The sequence below is a fragment of the Mangifera indica genome, chromosome 19 (genome assembly GCF_011075055.1).
Source record: "Mangifera indica cultivar Alphonso chromosome 19, CATAS_Mindica_2.1, whole genome shotgun sequence".
Taxonomy (NCBI): Eukaryota; Viridiplantae; Streptophyta; class Magnoliopsida; order Sapindales; family Anacardiaceae; genus Mangifera; species Mangifera indica.
Genome location: NC_058155.1, coordinates 1452810 through 1477998, shown reverse-complemented (window position 1 = coordinate 1477998; position 25189 = coordinate 1452810). Strand labels below are relative to the sequence as shown.

Here is a 25189-nt window from a genome sequence, read left to right as displayed (position 1 = left end):
TAAGGATGCTAAATAAAATATGCGGACAAAGAAAAGGCATTTTGATATTATAATAATATCAAGTTCGTATATGTTATGAAAATTAGGGTGTATTTTGATATTGTATAATATATTAGTGAAAAAATAAAATATTAGAAACATATAAGGGTCACTTGGATATTAACCAATATATGAATTAATATTTTGGTTCTAAATAATATATTAATAAAATGTTAGAAAATTAGAGATGGCATATTGATATTGATAAATGTTTATTGTGGATTTTTATTATAAATGTTTAATTTTTTATTGTAGGATTGATAATTACAATGACTACTTATGTTGTTATTCGTTTCTAAAGAAAATAGATCTAACATGATGAAAATACAATGAAGTATGTTGAATGTTTTAAAAAATTGGTTAAAATTCCTTTTAAAACAACACTTGAGGGATTTATTCAACTTTTGAGTGAATAGTGTGATACCGATTCAATCCGAAACTATATTCAACTTTGCATAAAACTAAAAAGAATTGAGTTTGACTCCTTTGTAAAGATTGAAAATGATGAAGATGTATAAGACTTTATTGACATATTTTAATACTTTAAGGAATGTATTCATGTTTTTATTACCTATACCACAATCAAAGGACAAAAAGAAGAAAAAGAGGAAGGAATTGATGGCAATGATGATAGTGAAGTGAAAAAGCAATCTATTAGGGAAGACTTGATTGATTTTCATAATAATGTATTCTATATTGCTGCTGAATGGGTTCGTGGAGACAAAGAGAGGGTTCCAGATTTGGGTGACTTTGAAGAGAATGAGATGACTAATGTTTCTCTTGATAAGGTCGACTTCAAGGATATGTCACCTATTACCTATGATATAAATAGTTTGCAGTTTAAAGATCCTATTATAGGTGGCAAGAATTATTCAAGACCATTTTTTGATAATATCTCCACTAATATGTTTAAATGACCCCTGATTTTTCTCTATAACCTTCAATATCATCAAGTGGTGCAGGATCAATCCAAGAAGGGAATGTTGTAAAACTTGGTGACATTTTTAATGACAAAAAACACTTGACAAATGTTTTAGACCAATTTGCCCTAAAAAAAAGACTTCAATATAAAGTGCTTAGGTTTGACAAGGGAGATGAAAGATTTAGTGTAATGATAAAAAATGCAAATGGATTATATCGGGAAGAAGAGTAAAACCCAATCAAGTCTTTTGAATTCGTAACATAAATCCCACTCATATATATTCAATTGATCAGATAATGTCATATCACAGATAAGCTAGGGCCAAAGTTTTAGTCAATTAATGAAGTCACAGATTGTGTTGATTGATCGTGTTTATCGACCTAAATAGATCATTATTGACATCATCGATCGATATAAAATTAACATTTTATATTCACAAGCTTGGTAGGCAAGAAATTGGGCATTAAATTCATTGAGAGGCTCACCAGAAGAATCATTTATGCTCTTACCTGATTATTGCTATAATTTAAAGTGTGTTAATTAGAATACTGTGACAGCTATAGAAACAAATGATGAGCATCATTTTCAGTATTTTTTTCATGGCATCAGGATGTTTCATTCATGTTTTTAAACAACATCTTCAATTTGTTATTTGCATTGAAACTGTTTTTTTTAAGGGTCGATATATGAGATATCTATTTCTTGTAGTGGCCCTCGATGGTAATAAACAAATCTACCCAACTGTTTTTAGTGTTGGTAAAAAGGAAAATCATGAAACATGGTGTTGGTTTCTGACAAAGCTTAAAGAATGCATCAATGAAATACAAAAGTTGATAATAATCTCATATTGACATCATGTTATATACTTTGCAATGGTTAAAGTCTTTCTAGATGTACACCATAAGTGTTGTTGTCATCATCTTCTCTATAACATGTGATCAAAGTACAAACACAACTAATAAGCAACGTGTTTATACATTTATAAAATTTTTATACAGTGAACATTTTATAAATTTTGATAACGAAGTGTTCATACTATTTATAAACTCACAAGTTGCATGTTTATACTGGAAAACCACAAAGTTATATATAAAAGTAGATTTTGAGGCAATGATGAGATCTACTGATGAGGTACACTTCAAGTCAAGGCTTACCTACATGAGGTAAGGTTTCACCAATAGAGTAGGACATATTTTTCAAGGCACTAGTATAATATAATAATAACAAACATTATAAGGTCATTTAATGCCCTCGTTGACACACACTGGGTTTGCCCATCATCACACTCGTAGAGTTCATTTGGGGCACATTGCAATGATAGTTTTATAAGAAGGGAAACCATGCAAGTATGTATAAAGGTAATGCTAATTATCTATTTGAGAATGACTTTCTACCTTTATACTTGTTTATTAACAAATGTGCCAATGCTTTTTCAAATTATAGATGAATGCCCTTATTATGTTACCCCATAGACAAAAGAGAAGCTTAGTTGTCATGTGTTGAAGTCAACCATCTGTATACTAATATAGATGAAAATATACAAATTATAATGGATATATCTCATTCTAATCTCCTTGTGAAATAACTTTTGGTAACTTGTCTTTCTATGAACTAATTTCAATGACCCTTTTATTTAAGCTGAGGATCTCAGCAATTAACCACAATCATTCATCTTGAAAAGAAGGAAAAAGTAATTTAAATATACATAATAATATTAATAACAAATGAATAACAAATTGATTAATGATATTTTATAAAAATTATGTTGCCTCCATAATTGGAGAAGGTACCCGTAGAGAACTCTCAATCGATACTTCCTTATGGCCAGTACCCTATACGAATATTAATAATAAATTAATCAATGACATTTCATAAAAAAATAGTAACAACAATAAATTACAAAGTCAGGTAAGGGAGGTGATGCAATCGAATGATTAACTGATACCTTGTCATGGCTAGTACCTTGTACGAATATATGAAAAAAAAATTGATCAATAACATTTTATAATAAATATAACAACAATAATAAATGATAAACCTTATGTGAGGGAGGTGATGCAATTGAATGGCCAACCAATACCCCTTCATGGCTAATACCCTGTACGAATATTAATAATAAATTGATCAATGACATTTCATATAAAATATAGTAATAATAATTAATTACAAACCTCATGTGAGGGACATGATGGAATCAAAGAGCTAACGGGTGAGGCCCTTCTAACACTATTGTGAGTATCATACATGAAGTTAATATACATGTTAGAGAAATGAATAAATACAATTTATAGAATGAATAAATAGGATGTGACTTTGTCACATGATCGACTATAGTTAGTTGTGTATGCATGACGATATCCTCTAAATGACTCATACGATCCTCTAATCGAGACTTCTACTCTTGCATGATAAACATCTCATCTCGCAAACAAGAAATCTCACCTAATATCATATTGCCTCAACGAGCTAATACAACATCTAAAGGGGATAAAATGGGTGATGCAATCAATGGACACTTGTGTTAGGGTGTTTGGTAGCAGAGTCTTAAACCCCATGAAGATGTGGAGTCTCATTAGCTAGGGTCTCAAAGACATGACATGTAGTATGCTTTATAACAAGGGTCTAAACATCGCCATGTGTCTCAGGACTAATCATGTTTTTTTGATCCTAGATTTAAATTAGATGGTGTCACAGATTATTTGACATTATATTATGAATGTTTGCAATTAAATGAAGTTAATATTCCATTAACTATAACTAATATTATGAATTTAATTAAAGAAATTTATGCTGAATATTCATTAATTTATGGTGGTTCTTCTTCCTCTCTACCACATATTGCCCTATCATCAACCCAAAATATGAGTTATGGTGATCGTATTATGATGCAAAGGGGCAAAAGACCAAGAGGAACATTAGGCTCCACCTCGAAGCTTGATATTTATTTAACTACTATTTTTGAGTTTGGTGACAACAATATAGGTAAAGACTTTCTAGTTTAAGAATGGTGGAGTCGACACACATCAACTTTTCCAACATTAACAACTATTGCTAAACAAGTTTTAGCAGTACTAGTATCAACTGTCGCAGTAGAACAAGCTTTTAGTCAAGAGGGTAATATATTGGATGAGAGGCGATCAAGTTTGGCTCTCGAATCTATTGAAGCCCAAGTATGCATGGACGATTGGATAAGAGCCGAATTACGCTAACAAGAAATAAAAGTGGACTTCAATAAAGAATCGCTTGATTTAACTACGAATAGTTTGACGACGGGAAATAATACTCAAGATAGTGGAGGTGAATGATAAGGTAAGGGGATATTGCCAACTATTAGATATGCAAAAGTAAGAGAACTACGTAGGCTTTGGTTCTTCTAAACCCCAAGAAGATACGTAGGATGTTTAATTGAAAAATTAAGTCCAAACCTTTCTTTTAATTTTCAATTATTGTAATTAATAATTTAAAAATTAAATCAAGATCATGTATTAGAATTGACGGTTCAATGTCGGTTTCGAACTGTGGATGAACCGTCCTATTACAGTTTCGGTTCAGGGTCCTTATTTTTTCGAACCATAAACCAACGGTTTCAAACCGAAACCGTCGGTTCATGAACCGTGGCCAGGTTTAAATGGGTTGAATCTCATTTCAACCTCATTAATCCTAAACCAAAACTCATCTCTGTCTACACCTTGATATAACTGTCGTGCAGAAATGAGTGCACCAACACTCCATTAAATCTTGTATCTGATAATCGAAGGAGATGCCCAAAACACTTTCCCTTAAACAATCGCAACTATTATGGTTTCAATGTAAATATAATCTTTAATATTACGGTTCATTAGACATGACAGGTAACCTTTGCTCGAAAGTGTCGTGCCTTATTCGGGAGTCTTAATTCACTATCGTCACTTTTTTTATGAGAAATATCTTATAAAAAATTTTAAGTGTATGAGAATTTCATAAAAAAAATAGATATAAAATTAGAGACAAAAAAAAAAAGGATTTGAAATTCAAATACTACACATTACAATACCCTATAATGACGAAAATTGAAAAATTGATTTAAAATTTGAAAATTACATATCGAAATACCCTAGAATTGAAAAAAAAAAAACTAAATTAAAATTTGAAAACTACATGTCTGAAAACCTTAAAATGAAAAATATAAAAAACAGATTTAAAATTCGAAAACTACACATTGAAATACTCTAGAATGACAAAAACTAAAATTGATTGAAAATTCAAACATTATATGTAGAAATACCCTATAATTGGAAAAAATTATAAATTAAACTAAAATTTGAAAACTACACATTCAACAGCCTTAAAATAACAAATATTAAAAAACAAATCTAAAATTTAAAAATTATACATTAAAATACTCTAGAATGACAAAAACCAAAAAATAAATTCAAAATTCAAAAATCAAATGTTGAAATACCCTAAAATTACAAAAAAAAATCGACATGAATTTTGAAAATCAAACGTTGAAATACCTTAGAATGGTAAAAACTGAAAAATCGTTCTAAAATTCAAAAATTACATATTGAAATACCCTTGAATGAAAAAAATAAAAAAATTGAACTAAAATTTGAAAAATACATGTCAAAAAGGTTTAAAATGACAAATATCGAAAAACAGATCTAAAATTCAAAAATTATATGTTGAAATATCTTAGAATGACAAAAGTTAAGAAATCGATCAGAAATTAAAAATTATATGTCAAAATATCCTAAAGTGACAAAAATTATAAAATAGATCTGAATTTCAAAAACTAAATATTGAAATATCTTATAATAGTAAAAACTAAAAAAGATCTAAAATTCAAAAATTATATGTCAAAAAACTATAGAATCACAAAAATTGAAAAATTGAATTAAAATTTGAAACTATACATCATAAAACTTTAAAATGATAAATATAAAAAAACAGACCTGAAATTCAAAAACTTATCATTGAAATATCTTAGGATGACAAAAACTAAAAAATCAATTTGAAATTTGAAAATTACATGTCAAAATACCTTAGAAAGATAAAAATTAAAAACTAAACTAAAATTTAGAAACTATATATCCAAAAACCCTTAAAATGATAATTATAAAAAAACAGACTTGAAATTTGAAAATTATACATTGAAATACCTTAAAATGACAAAAATAGAAAAATTAATCAGAAATTTGAAAATTACATGTTAAAATACCTTAAAATTGGAAAAAATAAAAAAACCGAACTAAAATTTGAAAATTATACGTCCAAAAACCTTAATATGACAAATATCAAAAAATAAACTTAAAATTCAAAAACTACAAGTTGAAATAATCTAAAATGATAAAAACATAAAAATCGATTGAATATTCGAAAATTACATGTTGAAATATTCGAAAATGACAAATATTGAAAAACGGACCTAAAAATCACAAAAATAAAAAAACAAACTTGGAATTCGAAACTATACGTCGAAGAACCCTAAAACAAGGAAATAGGCATGAAATTTGAAAACTACACGTCGACAAACTTTATAAGTGAAAAAAAATCGGTTTGCCCCCTTATATATTTTCTACTTTCCATATGTCCTATACGTTTAATTTGCTCAATTATCAATTTTCTTATCTCCTACAGATCCTACAATTTTAGAAAATTAATTTTCCCTTACCCTCAAATTCCCTCGGGTTCCTCAGAGCACCCTTTGAGGCTACTATTCAAAATACCCTACTTCTGGGGTTTCTCTCGCTCTTCCTTAGGTCCTTACTGTTTCAAAAATCACGTTCTCCCCTCCCATGTGACGTCGTTCCAACCCGGGTGAGATTTTATTCACCACAAGAAATCCCATGGTCCCCTGGGGTGGATCTCCAGCCAAACTCATCCATTTTCTAGCCAAAAATCATCATTTAAACCTTCAATTTCAACAAAAATCGAATCTACACATCCTATAAGACAACAACCCTAAAAAACTCAACTAAAACAAACAAGAATCAACACATTTTATGGATTGTTCAAAACTGAAATGCTAAACATTCAACACTCAAAATCTTTACCAAATTGGAATAATTCAAACAATAACATGATTTAAACAAGGGTAGGGATGATGTATTACCAAATAGCTTAGTTTCATAGGAGATCATACCCAGGTTAAATAAAATCTCCTCCAAATTGGAAGGATGCCACATGGGAGGGGGGAGAATGTGATTTTTAAAACAGTAAGGACCCGAGGGAGAGCAAAGGAAACACCCGGGGGGAGGGGGTATTTTGAACAGTAACCCAAGGGATGCTCTGGGGAAGCTGGGGGAATTCAGGGGTGGGAGAAATTAATTTTTTGAAACTGTAGGACTTGTGGGATATAAAAAAAAATTGATAAGGGGCCAAAGAAAAACTATGGGATTTGTAAGAGAGTAGAAAATATAAAAAGAGGCAAACTAATATTTTTTTCACTTGTAGGGTTTGTTGATGTATAGTTTTCAAATTTCATGTCTGTTTTTCCTATTTTAAGGTTTTTTAACATGTAGCTTTGAAATTTCAGATCTATTTCTTAATTTTTATGTTGTTCTAGGCTTGTTTTCAATATAATTTTTGAATTTTTGATCAATTTTTCAATTTTTGTCACACTAAGCTATTTCAACATTTAGTTTTCAAATTTCATATTTGTTTATCCTATTTTATTGTTTTTCAACTTGTAGTTTTCAAATTTTAGGTTTGTTTCTTGATTTTTGTCCTTTCTAGGCCCTTTTTTAATATAATTTTTTGAACTTCAAATTGATTTTTCAATTTTTGTGTTTCTAAGTTATTTCAATGTTTATTTTTTGAAATTTAGGTCTCTTTTTTTTCTTTTTGTCACTTTAGAATATTTTGATTTGTAATTTTTAAATTTTCAATCGATTTTTTGGTATTTCTGATTCTAGAGTATTTCAATGTGTGGTTTTCAAATTTTGAATCTTTTTTTTATATTTATCATTTTAAGGTTTTTGGATGTGTAGTTTTCAAATTTTACTTCAATTTTTTTATTATTGTCATTCTAGGGTATTTTGACATGTACTTTCTGAATTTTAGAATGATTTTTTAGTTTTTACCATTCCAAAGTATTTTAACATTTAATTCTGAAATTTTTTTTTTTGCTTTTGTTATTTTAAGATATTTCAACTTTTAATTTTTGAATTTTTAAGTGATTTTTCAGTTTTTGACATTCGACAATATTTCATGCTTAGTTTTTAAATTTCAGGTTCATTTTTTGATATTTTGTCATTTTAAGATTTTTGGACATAGTTTTTAAATTTTAGTTCATTTTTTTTTATTTTTGTCATTTTAGGATATTTCTATATGTAATTTTGGAATTTCATATTGATTTTTTCATTTTTGTCATTCTAGGGTATTTCAATGTTTAGTTTTTGACATTTAGGTATGTTTTTTATTTTTGTCATTTTTGGGTTTTTTGACACGAAATTTTTGAATTTTCGATCCATTTTTTGTTTTTTTTCATTTTAAGGTATTTCAACGTGTAGTTTTTGAATTTTAGTTTTTTTTTTTTATATTTATCATTTTAAGATTTTTGGACATGTAGTTTTCAAATTCTAGTTCTGTTTTTTGATTTTTTTCTATTATAGGGTATTTTGAAATGTAATTTTTGAATTTTTGTTCTATTTTCTGGTTTTTGTCATTTTAGGGTATTTTAACATATAGTTTTCAAATTTTACGTTCATTTTTTTTATATTTGTTATTTTAAGGTTTTTTAATATATAGTTTTCAAATTTTAGATCGATTTTTCAATTTTTGCATTTCTAAGCTATTTCAATGTCTAGTTTTTGAAATTTAGGTCTTTTTTTTTCTTTTTGTCATTTTAGGGTATTGTGACACGTAATTTTCAAAATTTCCAATTGATTTGTTAACTTTTGTCATTTCAAGGTATTTCAACATGTAATTATCAAATTTCAAGACTGTTTTTTGATATTTATTATTTTAAGATCTTTGGACGTGTAGTTTTCAAATTTTAGTTAAGTTTTTCGATTGTTTTCAATTCAAGACTTTTATCACATATTTCATGCGGATCTGAAGATAGAATTCGGGATACCTATTTTTGAGGATGTCAAAAGATGCAATATTATAATTTAGAGCGTGTTTTCTTGACTAGGCGATGAGGGGATAATGATATCGATGTTGTCATAATGGTCTTGTTGTATTGATTGCATATGGTGTTACTAGGTAATGACCGATGAAAAAAAGCATCTATAAAGTATCTCTAATTGGTTAATCACTTTGATGAGTTTAATTTCTACTCATGAGGTATTTTGGTGTGGGAAATGGCATTCAAATTAATGTCTCATGTGAGTGACAAGATCTGTTCTGGCCAGATGCCTAACATGCGTAAATATGACATCTACGAATTCCTTTTTACATTCCAAATAAGTGTATATTTATTGATTGGCAGAGAAAAAAGTTAATTAAATTTAACAATTAATATTTACATTTCAGTATTGGATATATGAGACAATTGACACCCTCTATATTTGGGTGGACTTGGTTGATGTTCATGTGTCTCCACAGATATTCAAGTGGCCTAAGCGAGATGTTCCTTGTTGAAGTCATGTGGGAATTGTATTAATTGATAATAAGATATGTAATTGATTTATTGACTAGTTAATTGATTTATCGATTAATGCAACTAGGTTTAATTATATATCTAAATAAGTAGGACGATGTTAATTTATCACTCCAATTGTCACTGATCAAGGAGGCTGCAACATGGTATGCAAATATTGTTACCTACACAGGTATGTTGGATCTCCAGTCATCTTCATCCTCTTTGGGGGCCTCTTTGATAGGAGACAAAACATCTTCGGTGATGCACTTGTTGACGTATAAGTTGTTACTCCTAAGACACTTGACGATGTTTAGGCCCCTATTATGGAGCATACTACATGTCCTATCATTAAGACTCTAGCAACTGAGACCATATATCTTTTTGGGATTTAGGACAGCGCTATTGATCACCCCACACATTAATGCCCATCTATTACATAACCTAATATATTTCCCTTAGATGTTGTATTGGTTTGCTGGGGCAATATGATATTACGTGAGATTTTCTATTTGCAAGACAAAATGTCTGTCATGCGATAGCAAATGTCTTCTCAAATGTCTCGATTAGAATACTATATGACTTGTTTGAAGGATATCATCATGCATACATGACCATTTACAATCGATCAGGTGATAAAGCCACATCTGATTCATTCCTTTTATAAATTATATTTACCCATTTCTCTAGCATGTATATTAACTTTGTACAAGATACTCATGGTGATGTTAGAAGGGTCTCACCTATTGCCCATTGATTCTATCACATCCCTTACATAAGGTTTGTAATTAATTGTTGTTACTATATTGTATATGAAATGTCATTGATCAATTTGTTATCATTATTCATACAGGTTACCGGTCATAAGAGGGTATCAATTAGCCTCATATGCCTTGAAATAGCAATGACATGTTTGCATGAAATATAAGAAAGTTGAAACTTCTCGTATATACAAAACATTTCATTAAAGTTCACAATGCCTATATATCTACCACTACTTAGAACCTGATACCAAGCATTTGTAATTAGACGAACCTCTAAGTGTGCAACCTTCAACATATAGTGGTTAAGCTTCTCCTCTGTCCATGGTGTAACATAGTTGGAGTATTCATCTGTAATTTGGAAAAAACATCAGCACATTTGTTAATAAACAAACATAAAGGTAAAAAGGCATTTTCAAATAGATAATTAGTATTAACTCTGTATGTACTTGCATGGTTTCTCCTCTCATAAAACTATCAATGTAATGTGTCTCAAATGAACTCGACAAACATCGTGATAAGAAAACCATGACATATCTAACAAGGGCATTAAATGACTCTGCAATGTTAGTTGTCATTATGTTATACCGGTGCTTTGGAAAATATACCTAACTCCATTGGTGAAACCCTACCTCACATAAGTAAGCCCGGGCTTGAAGATGCATTGCATCAATAAATCTCCTCATAGCCTTAAATCTGCCTTTATATATGACTTTACAACTTTCCAATATAAACACGCAAGCTATAAGTTTATAAATAATATTAGCACTTTGTTATCAAAATTTATAAAATGTTAATAGGTATAAAAATTTTATAAATGTATAAATACGTTACCTTTAAGTTGTGTTTGTACTTTAATCTCATGTTACAAAGAAGGTGATGACAACAACACTCATGGTGTACATCTAAAAAGACTTCAACCATTGCAAAGTATATAACATGATGTCTAACTGAAAGTATTACTAACTCTGGTATTTCATTGATGCATTCTTTAAACTTTGTCAAAAACCAACATCATATTTCATGATCTTCTTTTTTACAGACACCGAAAGTAATTGGATAAATTTGGTTATTACATCAAAAGTTATTGGTAGAAATAAATGTCCCAGATATCAACTTTTAAGAAAAACATGCAAATAACAAGTCAAAGATATTATTTAAATGCACAGACGAAACATTTCAATGCCATGAAAAAACTACTTAAAGCGATGTTTATCATCTGTTTCTATAGCTGTCACAGTTCTTAGATTAGCATGCTCTAAATTATAGCAATAATCGGGTAAGAGCATTAATGGTTCTTTTGGTGAAATACCCTTCAATGAATTTAAAAATTAATTTCTTACCTGCTAGGCCTGATGAATATGAAATGTCAATTTTATACCTGTTGGAGATGTTGATAATGATCTCTTTAGGGTGATAAATTCAATCAATCAATATAAACTTTGACCTCATTAATTGACCTAAAGCCTAGATCGCAACTTGTCTATTATGTGACATTATCTGATCAACTATACATGTATGGGTTAGATTTATTTTACCAATTTGGAAGTCTTGATTAGGTTTGACTCTTTTTCCCAATAGAAACCATTGACATTTTTCATTATAACACTTAATCATTCATCTCCCACTTAAACAAATCAGTAGGGATTGATCCCAATAAATCCTTCTTTTTCCTAAACTTATGCACTTTGTACTGAAATCTTTTCTCTACGGTAAATTGGTCCATAACATCTTTTAGGTGTTTTTTGTCATCAAAAGTGTCACCAAGTTTTACAACATTCCTCTTTTGGATCAATCCTATACCACTTGATGATGTTGAAAGCTATAGAGGAAAATCAAGAAGCCATTTAAATAGATCAATAGGGATTTTATCAAAAAATGGTCCTAAATAATTTTTGCCACTCATAATAGGATTTTCAAGTTGTAGACTATTTATATCACAGTTAACAAGTAACATATTCTCAAAGTCTGCCTCATCAAGCTCTCTTTGTCTCCATGAGCCTATTCAGTAGCAACATAGAATGCATCATTGAAATCAATCAAGTCTTTCTCAGAAGATTCTTCCCCAGAAGATTCTGTTTTTACTTTACTATTATTGTTGCCACCAATTTCTTCTTCTCCTTGTCCTTCGATTAGGGTATATGTAACAAAAACATGAATATATTCCTTAAAAAATTGAGACATGTTAATAAGGTCTTGCACATCTTCATCGTTTTCGATCTTTGCAAGGCAATCAAGCTCAATTCTTTTTGGTTTCATGTATAGTTAAATGTAGTTTTTGATTAGATCAATACTACACTGTTCACTCAAAAGTTAGATAAATCCCTCAAGTATTGTTTCAAAGGGAATTTTAACCAATTATTCACAACCTTCAACATACTTTATTGTGTTTTCATCATGTTTAATCCATTCTCCTTGGAAACGAATAATAACATAATCAGTCATTTTAGTTATCAATCTTACAATGAAAAATTTTAGAGAAAAATTAAACATTTATAAAAAAAAAGTTCACAATAACCATTTATATATATATGTCACCTCTAATTACCCAACATGTTATTAAATACCCCCATATATTATCTGAAACTAAAATGTTAATTTCATATATTGATTACTATCAAATGACCCTTATATTTTCTTAGTATTTCATTTTACTTTCTAATATATTATAAAATATCATAAATGCCCTATCGTTATATGTGTGTTATGTTTAGCACCTTCATATTTTGTCTAATTTCAATATTACCCTATATTTATTTAAAATTTTATTTAATCCTCTCAAATATTGTATTATATCAATATACCCCTATATTTTATCAAAATATGTCTGTATATTTCTAACATTTCATTTAAAAACTTCTTACACTGTTTAATATCAAAATACTCCTTATATTTTTCTAACATTTCATTTAACACTCTTATATGTTAACTTGTATCAAAATGTCTCTATATTCTTAACATTTTATTTAAAATGTTCTTACACTGTTTAACATCAAAATAACCTCATATTTTTCTATTATTTTATTTAACCCCTTATATTTCTCTAAAATTTCCTTTAGCATCTTCATATATTGTCTTGTTGAAGTACCCTATATTTTTATAACATTTCATTCAAAACCTTAGTACATTGTTTACTATCAAAATACCCCCGTATTTTTTCAACGTTTCATTTAACCCCTATATTTATCTAACATTTCCTTTAACACCCACATATTTTGATATCATATGTTATCTAGTATTGAAATGTCTCTATATTTTTTCTAATATTTCATTTAAAATCTTCATATATTGTTTACTATCAAAATACTTTCCATATTAAATATCTAAATGCCCCTTTTATATAACATATAAACTTGATTTAACAAATAATATTAAGTTTTGAGTTAAGATTTATATAAATACTTTTTTCTCACGAAACATTTTTTGGACTCAAATTCAAAAATACAAATTTTTTTCTTTCCGAACAAACTATCAATATCAAATATTGAATAAAAATGAATGTGAGAGTGAATGTTTGAATGATGTGAGAAATATATGTGAGAGTTTATATTGAAGTGATAAAAGGTAGTTTTGATATTTTAAAAAATTTTTGGGGTACGTTTGCTTGAAACTTTGAAAAGAGGGTATTTTTGTTAGGAATAGAAAAAAAAAAGACATTTTTGCTTAAAGGGGGGAAAAATGGGTATTTATTTTAATTTCACCTTTATTTTTTATGTTCTTTTGAGCTTTTTTTTTATAATTAAATATTTCATCAACCAAAGGAAAAAGAGAGCGAATGGCCTCAAAAACAAAACGAGCCACAATCTATCATAGGGCATGCCCAATGTAGAAGCGAAAACCAAAACAAAACACCAAGCTTCTCTTGTTTGACCATCTACTAAGATGGGCAACAAAAGGAAGCACATGATTGCAAACCAAAGGCAACTAGCTCACACTACAAATATTAACAAGGGCAAGAATTGCCTAGTACAAACAAATTGCAGAGTCCTCCATGCCTTAGCCTCGCTTTCTTTCCACGAAACCAAGGCTTTGGTTCCCCATCAAGGTGTTAGTTTAGAATGATATATAATGAAGTATATGGGCTACCAGAACTCAGGAAATAAAATATGCGAGGTTAAATGTTTTAATCTCTTTTTCAGAGGCCGAGGGTTGCCCTGCTATCAGGCACTTTGTGCTCAAATTTACAAATACGCACTGCTCACACCGGAAAGGAATAGCATAAAATTTTCTATATCATCAATGAAAACATGATTACGGAAATAACACCTATCCTCTTGCTATGTTAGGGTGAGGATTTTACCTGCTTAGGTTATAGTTTATCAGGGGGAAAAAGCTTGACTTTTTATGAATAATTAAAGCCCTTCTAATTGTGAATCAATACTGGATTGATTTAATTATTTTTATTAACAAATTATTTTTGTCCAATTTGATCGTTCAGAAAACGCAAGTTGATATTTGGTTCTTCTGCAACATAAATGAGTAATAATTTAAGGATGAGTGATGGGTTCAGTTCATCCATATGATGTCTTCATTAGATGCTAGACGAAATATATCACATGTTCACTAATTAGGAGATATCAGAGAGGACTAATGTCTAATCCCGCGACACAGAAATGATTGATGCAAAAAGGTCATAGCCTTCAAAACCCGACGTATCACCCACCCTGTATTATCGGATCCGTCCTTTTTTCAATTCATAAAATGGCCTTGCCCCTGTTTTTGGTTAATCGTTCCATGTCAAAGCTGCATTCAACTGCCTCTATAGTTTCACTGCCTGCCGGAGTTGATTGATGCATAGTTAAGAGAAGTTCTAATGGGAAATTGTCAATGAACCATATACACAGACCATACATATGTATACTTTCAAATGAATCTGAAATTTAAAAAAAAAAAAAAAAAAGAAGAAGAGAACATATTACCCTATCATCCAAGTGAAATGTATCATTAGGCTAGCATATGACAGGGCAACAACCAATTTCTAAAAGAGTTGAGGATTTAAATTATTAAAACAAATTCATTAGGGAGTTCGCAGTTCAAAAATTCATGTAGTTTCTAATAAAATTATGTACAAAAGATATAAAGATCTAAAGAAATGAAGCAGCCCCAACAAATATGAGAAAAGCCATAGAAGAAAAATCCAAGTCCAAAAAACATGTAAGATAAGCATACACAGAAAATAGACATTAACAATTAATGTAGAACATTTCACACAGCATCAGCAAACTAAGTCAGTGAAACAACAGACTATATCCACTTTCAATCAAGGATACCGAGCATTTATGTGAATTATTCTACCCAAACAATAACAAAAAAAAGAATTCATTAAATCTTAAAGAGTTTATTGACACCCTTAAACAGGTTAAGCATTATCCAGCAACAAATGATGAAAATTCCACATCAGAAATTGAGCTAATGAGGACAGTTTAATTTGGCTTTGAATAAGCAAGATATAAAGATGTGGATATTTTTCACATAGCCATCCGATGGTGAATATATCATCTAAGTACAGGTGAAGAGCTAAGTGAATAAGCAAGATAATAAACATGCGGATATTTTTCACATAGCCTTCTGATGGTGAATATATCATCTTAAGTACAGGTGAAGAGCCTCCAATGCTTCCAATTACAACCTTGAAAAGAATAATAAAGCAAAAAGAAGGTTCTAGTCTTACAGTATCTCTATTGAGCAACTGAGATTCTGTGCTATACCTGGGAACAGACAAAGTTAGAAAAAGATTATAAAAATGATGATATTCATCATATGAACTTGTTTGTTACTCCTAACTCATAGTCCATAGAACACCAACTTACCAAATTATCAAAATTGATTTCATTCAAGTTCAAGCTTCTTGTGGCCTTTAGTAAGATCAGTGAATCGTGTGAAAGTTCATTTCAATATTATTGTAACAGTCTATCTAGGAAAATATTTAATGCTTTCATAATTCCAACTCATTTGCACAATTATCTGGAATTTTTTTTTTTTTTGTATATTTTTTTTTCTTCAACATAGTGATCAAAATAACTTGATCTACTTTACCTGCAAACAAACATTAATATTGTAAGACTGCATGGTAATGGCCATTTCAGGAGGCTGAATGGTCTAAAACCATATTTCCCTCTTTCTTTGCAGGACATGGGTTAAATGTAAACTATAATAATATTGTTAATTCATGTTAAAAAAAAATATTATAAAAGGGATTATCACCATTTAGAATTCAACTTTTAAGGAAGCTTATTATAATTTTCCGGACGTCCCTTTCTTTTCCTTTTTTATATAAAGTCTGTAGGACAAATATTCAAACTTCTTTTACTTTGTAATCACCAAGGAGGAATATTTTGCATATTATAACCCACTGAATGATCAGTATGAAGCAATATATTACCCTTAATTACAAAAGCTAACTAAAAGAACATAAGTGCCAAGCATAACCATAGAATAAGCAGCTGGTCCAGTTGGGAATATGAGTTGTAGATGTAAACAGTTGGGAAATGGCCTTAAAGGTTATATGTCTGAACTGATGAACCTAAAGTAGTATTTCAAATGTTAGGATTATCAGTTTCGGATACCATATGAACTTTATTGTTTCCAAATAAAAGAAATGAAGAGACCAAATTTCAAAAAGTATCATACCCTTTTCAAAGAGTCTTAAAAGTTAAAAACATATGCAGCTGATAAAAAATGAGCATAAGAGTTGCCACCTTTAGTCACCAGAAATCACCACATGAACATTTACCATCTTGGAAGTGGTGGAATCTCATGTTATCTCTCACAATAATCTCCCTCCCTGTGACTTGAGATGTACCACACATAAACATGTGGCAATCTTCACATATTCTCAAGTTCTTCATAATTCTTATGATGCAGCCAGCACTTGTTGTGAGAACTCCAAATGCCAGTGCCAACTTCTCACAGTGAGTAGCTAATATACGCTTCTTCTCCTCATCAGCCACATCATAAGGCACAGAACTGAGTTTTGGCTGGTATCCATGAGCAGTTAATCTGTTCAAAATGTCCTCCAACACCTGTTTAATCTCACTAAAATTCGAATGTGTTACGTCACCAGAAAGGAACTCATGAATATCTCCTTTGTTTCCTTCCACCCAACTAAATCCAGGATTCTTTTTAAGACCCTTTTCTTTCATCAGCTTCCTTACCCTTGAAACATCATCCCACCTTCTTGCTGATGCATATATATTAGAGAGTAAGATGTAATTTCCAATAGCATCAGGTTCGATCTCAAATAGATGGCACGCAGCCACCCCAGCAATGTCCGGATTCCCATGAATCTTACATGCTCCAAGAAGAGCTCCCCACACCCCTCCATGGGGCTCCACTGGCATTGCTTGGGCCAGCTCAAATGCTTCCTTCAGGTGCCCTGCTCGACCCAAAAGATCAACCATGCAAGCATAGTGATCTGCAGATGGAACAACACCATAACATTTCTCCATACTAGCAAATAGCTGCCGGCCTTGTTCTACCAACCCCATGTGGCTACAGGCTGTAAGCACTCCTACAAATGTTACTCTATTAGGCTTTGTCTCCATTTGTAACATCTCATGAAATAACTGCAGTGCTGCATGAGCACGGCCATGCATTGCTAACCCAACTATCATTGAACTATAAGTATAGACATTCCTCTCCTTCATCTCCTCAAAAATCCTATACGCATCCTCTAAACTCCCACATTTCGAGTACATATCAATCAATGCTGATCCCACAACAACATTATTTCTATGCCCAAATCCAGATCTCTTAGCTATATCACAAACCCAATCAGCAAACTTAACTGCACCCAGTTGAGCACAAGCTGAAATAACACCAACCAAAGTAACTTCATCTGTTTCAACACCTGAATTTTGCATTCTCTCAAAATATTCTATTGCTTCTCTGGGCTTAGCATTCTGTGTGTAACCGGTAACCATGGCAGTCCAGGCCACCATATCCTTTAAAGGCAAACTATCAAACAATACACTGGCAGATTTCATATCCCCAGTCTTCATATGTGCAACAATCAACTCAGTCCACGAAATCACATCTTTCTCAGGCATTTCATCAAACACCTTACACCCACAATCCAAAAATCCGCATTTTACATACATATCAATTAAGGTATTGCCAACATATAGATCAGACACAAAACCACCAACCAAAATCGTCTGAGCATGCAACTGCCTACCCAAACTTACATCAAGAGTCTCACTACAGGCCTTAAAAAGTGCAGAAAATGTAAAAGAAACCGGGTCGATACCTTCTCTCCTCATAGAACCATACAACAAAATTGACTCCTTCAAGCATCCCTGTAAAGAATACCCACGAATAAGAGAAGTCCAAAGAAAGGGATTTCTATATTTCACCTGCTCAAAAATGAGACGAGGATAAGAATCCATGGGAATATTAATTTTATTGAGCATGCGGATTAGTTTAGTGAGTACGTAGCAACATTGGTCGAGGCCTTTTCGGAGAATTTGAGCATGTACTTGTTTAATTTGTAGGAGATTATGACAACCATCAAGTGCGGATATTAATTGGTTTTCCAAGATTTTCTTTTCAAGTTGAAGTTGAGAGAAGGAAACGAGAGCTTTATCTGTTTTTAATTGTTGAATAAATTCTCTAGGGATATAATATAGGGAACTTGCTGTAGAGAATTTGCGTATGAAAGCAACCATTACAGACAGTTTAAAGTCTCTGTAGCAGGTCCTCACACTTGATCCAACGAAGCTTGTAAAAGAAATGTTTGAATGAGAAGCATAAACCCTGGCTTTGGCATAGAGATGACATTTGGGTCAGGCCGAATGGAGGCCAGTCAAAGCCTGTAAATAAGGTCTGCGCCAGTCAAAGCCTGTAAATAAGGTCTGCCTTGAAAAGGTTTAGCTTGACACTATAACATATCGGGCTAACCCATGGGTCTTCCAAGTCAAACTATGAAACCATGTGTTATACCTGTGGGTTCGCCCAATCCAACCTATTACTGTTGAAATATAAAAATATGTATATATTAATAGTTATTTCTGCCACAAGCAAAACAGAAACCATTGTTTTAATTTTTTCAATTTTATTTCTTTCATATAAACAACTTAAATCTTTTTAATTTTTCAATTTTATTTATAAATCTTTTAATCTCAATTTTTTTATTATATTATGAATCTCATTTTCTTTCAATAACTTTCTTTCAAAAATTGTCTGAATTCACAAACAATAATTCTCTGTGTTTATAATTTCGTTTTCATTTCAATTTTATTACTACAAAATATTACAAATGGATTTAAAGTCAAATAAATTCAATCCATTTAAATATCACCATGTTAGTGCTGATGATATTATTAATAATGAACATGGTGGAATTAGTGAAGCACCAACAAGTGAAAGTGGTACAAGCACAACTTTACATTCACCAGAGAAAAAAAGAAAACAAGCATCAATGGTGTGAGAGCACTTCGATAAAATAGAATAAAGCAATATGCAAACATTATGGTTTTTGTTTGACATGTGCAAATATGAGTGATACGAGACATCTTCGCTGATACATTACTAATTATTGTAAAAAAGTTTCACATGAGTTCAAAGGTAGAAACAAATTGCATTCACCTAATTACGATTCGTTAGTCCCAAAGCTAGTTTAGCAGGAGGTCTGAATTGTTCTAGATACATAAGAGAAATGTCAACTTTTATGTACAATCAAATGAAGATGTGAGACTATACGGTCAGGTATATAATTGCTTCTGATCAACCTTTTAGTTATACAAAAGATGAAATTTTATAATAAATGATGTAAAATAGTGTTCAACCAGTATTTAAAATAATTCTTAGGTCAACTCTTAGGTTAGATATGCTTAGAAATTATGAATTAATGAAATTAAAAATTATTGGAGAATTAAGTAATTTTAATATTGTTATTTTAATAACTTCTGATTTTAGACAGTTACAAATCAAGATATAGAATACTTATGTGCAATTGCCTATTATAGTAATTTTGATTGGTAATTATGTGAAAAAATTGTTACATTTAGAAATTTAGAATATTCATATGATACTCTTATAATTTATCATGTATTAGCAAATATTATTTAAGAATATAAAATTAATAATTCTATTTTTTTCAATTACTTTTGATAATGTCAAAAATAATAATAAAGTTATTAAATATATGTATAATCATTTATCTCCTCTATTTAATAGAAAATTATTTCATATTAAGTGTGCATATCATGTTATTAATTTAATAGCTCAAAAAGGTTTGAGCCTAGCTAAAAAAAATATACAAATAATTAGACACGTTATTGCATACATTTCATTATCCTTATTATAGGTACAAACATATCATCAATTATGTAAATCAATGAGGTTAAGAAGAAATAAATTAAAAGTAGATATTACTAGGTGAAATTCCACCTACCTTATATTGAAAACATGCGAAAGGTATAAAGTTCTTCTAATATGGTACTTCAATACATAACCAAAATATTCGATAAATCCTTTTTTTAACAGTTCAAGATTAAGAGATAACTATGGCTCTAATGAACATGTTGGAGCCATTGGAGACACCCACAAATCATTACTCGGGTATGTATTATTTAATTACTTATTCAATAATTATAAAATGATAGAAATAAGTGATCTTTTTAAAGAACATGAGTCTCATGAGTCTCATCATACTTTTCAAAATAAATCTGCGCAAATGGAACAAAAATTTTAAAAATATTAAAGTGAAATTCCTTTACTTCATTCCAGAACTACTGTTTTAGATCCTAGAATAAAAACTAATAAACTACAAATTTTATTTGATATTAATAATGAAAAATTGTCAATTAATAGCAATGTTAATTCTATTGAATATGTTCAAGATTTTTTACATAAAATGTATAGTATTTACGAACAAAAATATGGAAGGACTGAACAAAGTTCTATACCAGAGATAAGTTTCGATAGTTCAGGAAAAAAAGTCGCACATATGATCGTTCTTGTATAAAGGTAACTAGCCTGCTAGTCAAAGTACAAATTATGATCAATTTTATAATTACATTAACCATTATCTAGAAATTGTTCAAAGATATAATGTTGAAAAACTAGATGTTTGGGCATGGGGGTAAGACAAGACAGAAACTTTTCTTGATCTTATCGCATGGCCTAAGATCTACTAACACCTTCAGTGTCAACTGTAGTATTAAAATTCGCTTTTAGTGCAGATGGATGTATATTAGATGATAGGCAATCCAATTTGCATCCAAACATAATCGAGGCAATCATGTGTATAAAAAATTAAATCAAAGCTGATTTTAAATTACAAAATCAAGTGGTAGAAGATATCTTTGAAGAATTCATAAATTTAAATGTTAAGGACGAGTAAATAAATGGTATGGTATATATATTTTATTTATGTTTGTAATTTTAGAGTATATAAATTAATTAATTTATGTTATGTTATTATATTTTTTATCATGTAACCACAATATTCCTCTGTCACAAGTGAGGGATTATGAATAAAATGTTCAAAGTAGTATCCTCAGTTTTAATAATTGAAAAATAATTTATGTTTAAATTTTTTTTAAAATTTTGTTTAAATAAGATGGGGCCTTAAAAATTCCATAGGTCGACCCAACTCAAAGGCTCATCATTGTGAGGGCCTAAGGCTTGGCCCAACCCGACCCAATCAATAGCTCGATAGGCAAAGCCGAAATGATCTGACCTAACCAATTGACATCTCTACTTTAGCATAATGTAAAATTTAGGGATGAATGTAGGACCGTGAGGTTCAGGCTTCTAATTTTCTTTAATTAAAAAATGTCAAAGGAAGGATATTTATCCTTGGTTAATGAATTTAAGTGTTAGGTGCACCATGGACTATTGTCATTTGTAGTAACCCATTTTCCTTCCCACCAATTTGCTTGCTCTCCTCTTTTCCTCCTTCCTCCTTCGAGGTTTCTTCCCTTCTACGCTTATGGTTGTTGGGGTCTTTTATAGTCCGTTTCTAAGCTATTAGTGGTTTTGTCTCTTGGTGGTGTTTTGTTTAGTGTTATATTCTATTATGAGTGGTGTAGAGTATGTACCTTTTTTTTCATTCATGGTTACAGTTGACTCTTACCCTATTTCTTCCTTGTTTGGTTTGTCTTTGGCTTTCTCTAATGATGCCTTGCCTCCCCTTTTGGTCGAATCTTCCTTGGCATCGGTGAAGCCCTTTCTGCCTTAAAGTCTTTATTTTTCCTCTGGTGTTAAGCTTGTGAGTTGGAAAAATCTCTTTGGTAACTCTAGGGCGAGTTGCTCCCTAAAGTTTTTCCCTTATGTTTTCTAGGTTTCTAGCCAAAAGGTCCATATGGCTCCCCTTATTGGTGTAATAAAACTTGGTATGGAAAATTGGAATGGTATGTTGGTTGGTTATTTTGTTAGAAATGCTCTCTCTTTTTCGACTGTCAAAAGATTTATAGTTTTAAAAGAAAGCTCATAGGAAATGTGGATATGTTATCCAATGGTGTAGAGTGTTTTCTCTTTTGTTTCTATAATAAGGCTGTCAAATGTGAAATGTTGGAGGAAGAGGTATAGATGATGGTGGGAAGACCTTTTTTCTTTAAGAGGTGGTAACCTAACCTTAGCCTCACTTCTAACTCCTTGAAAAAGATCCCTCTTTGGGTTAAGCTCTTTGACATTTCTTTGGAATTTGGGACTTTAAAAGGCTTAGGTTATGCTACTAGTGCCCTTGGGAAGCCTCTTTATCTTGATAAAGATACCGTATAAGGCAGTCATATTGGCTTTGCAAAAGTTTATGTGGAAATGGATATTAACTTAGGATTTCCTGATAAAGCTTCCTAATGGTGAAATTATTAAGATTGTTGTTGATTATTTTAGAAGACCTTTCTTTTGCTCTTGGTACAAGTCGGTTGGCCACCATGTTAATAGGTGTTCCCTCAAGCCTAATACTAAAAAAACTGCTATGACTTTTATCCCCCAAGTTGGGAAGAAGAATGATGATGATAATTCGAAAGGTTCCGATTTTGGGATTGGTTTGGGTAAGGCTAAGAAAAAGTGGGTGGAAGTTGCCAAGAGAAAACAAAGCTTTTCAAGACTCTAAGGAAGCTTACTAAGAGTTTTTTGACCTTAAAAAATTATTTTGCCATCTTATAAAATTCTAATTTGGAAGTTCATTATACGGTGAGTAAAGTAGAAGAGTTGAAGCCGAGTGAAAAGCTCTCTCTCCTATCCCTTGATTTAATTCATCCTGTTGGTAAATTTGTTTTGAATGTGGTGGATATAATGGACTTAACTACCCAATCCTACATTGGAGAAATCCTTAGGTTGAATGTTGCAAAGCCTAATTATGCTAAAAAGGGTAAGGATATTATACTCGAAAAGGTAGTATGCTTAGATGTTAAGGCTTCTTTTGCTATTGTCCCCTTTGGTAACTTAGTTATGGTGAATGAAAATGACATAGTAGGTAATGGAAAAGTGAAGAATAATAAGAGGAAAGGCTTGAGAGATAAGGTCATTGGCAACTCTTCTTTTTAATTTCCTACCTTTAATCTTGGTTGCTAGAATGTGTAAGGTTTTAGGGCATCATTAACCTACAGTGCAGCGAAATTGAAAATTTCAAAAATTACCAAAGATCCTAAAACCTATCTAGGATATCTGTTTTGATGCATAGATTTGTAAACATATTAAACACACAAAAAGTGTTTAGAAATTATACTTGCATTGTTGACTCCTCCAAGTCTTTATGTGGCTATATAAAAATCATTATCTAACCTTCTTAAGGCTTGGTATCCACATAAAGCATAAATGGGAGACGATCTACAAAGAAGGCTATTAAGGGCTTTTATCAATTGGATCTTGGAGATTAGATCACAACAAAATGAGAAGAAGGTTATGACAATGGATGCTTGCTAATGTATGTGTTTTTCTTGTTGTATAACTTTGACTCAAACTAAATACCTTTATTTATAAGATATGCATGAATCTTACGTTTGTTAGGATTCTAACTACTTAGGTGATAAGGTGTCCAAAAGTTCTTATTAAAGTAAACACATAAAAATCCTAATGAAATTAGGATTCCAACCCAACCTAAATTTTCTATCATATAAGGACTCTAAAGATTATTTGTTTAACGAAAACACCTTAACCATAAGTTAAATCAACTAGTTGACTCGCATCCATCATTTGGTCGTGCTCGGTTAGACTTTTAAGTGAGTTTAGTTGAAATCATGTAGTGCATTTGCGCAATGCCATATGACATCAGCATACCAAATGATTCTAGTCAAAACACATCTATACGTTTCTCTCTTCTATTATTCAAGGATTATTGTCAATAATCCTTACCTCTTGGTTCATATCAAAATTTTAATAAGTGTGACCTATAAGCTCTTTATTAAACTGATAGTATCTGAATTTAGATTGAATTTAAACAAATACCAAGATTGGCCTCTAACAAAGCGTCATGACCATTCGAACGATAAAATATCAGCGAATATTTCTATAAGTTTTTACAACTTCATAATTATATGCAATTCAATCGTTTTGTCAACTAATATCTTTCGAGACTAAGATATAAAAGTGTATGTATCTCAATAGTTCCTCGATTAGAGCTAATACACATTAATGACTTGTACAATTAGGCTACAACTTTATCCCATTATGGCTACAGATTCAAGCAGTTATGAATATCTTTTAGCATTCACATATGAGATATCTTCTCATGTGCTTAAGAGTGAAAAATCCTTTATTAATCAACCATAGCCTTCATGTATCGCACAATATGACTAATCACTACCTTTATGATACTCCTATTACGATGATACATTAGATAGAGTCAAACCATATAGATCCTTATAGAGACAATCTAACAACCTTAAGTTAAAGGATCATATGCACCTGTGGTGTTTAGAGGATTTGTTCCATAGACACTAGAACAACCATCCA

The 25189-nt window shown here is 30.8% G+C and overlaps 1 protein-coding gene across 3 annotated transcripts; it reads right to left on the bottom strand.

Annotated features, from left to right (window-relative positions):
• Nucleotides 1–14753: 14753 nt before the first annotated feature.
• Nucleotides 14754–19028, bottom strand: LOC123202553 (pentatricopeptide repeat-containing protein At5g44230-like). 3 transcript variants are annotated; one of them, XM_044618484.1, is made up of 2 exons: nt 16987–19028; nt 14754–15996 (listed from the first exon to the last, which is right to left on the bottom strand). In XM_044618484.1, exon 1 carries the CDS (start codon nt 18952–18954, stop codon nt 16993–16995), a length of 1962 nt encoding a protein of 653 aa, XP_044474419.1. In that variant the 5' UTR covers nt 18955–19028; the 3' UTR covers nt 14754–15996; nt 16987–16992. The 3 variants fall into 3 exon arrangements, 1 of the variants encoding a protein (XP_044474419.1); XR_006498996.1 differs by having other exon boundaries at nt 16919–19028; XR_006498995.1 differs by lacking the exon at nt 14754–15996 and adding an exon at nt 16581–16811 and having other exon boundaries at nt 16919–19028.
• Nucleotides 19029–25189: the final 6161 nt, after the last annotated feature.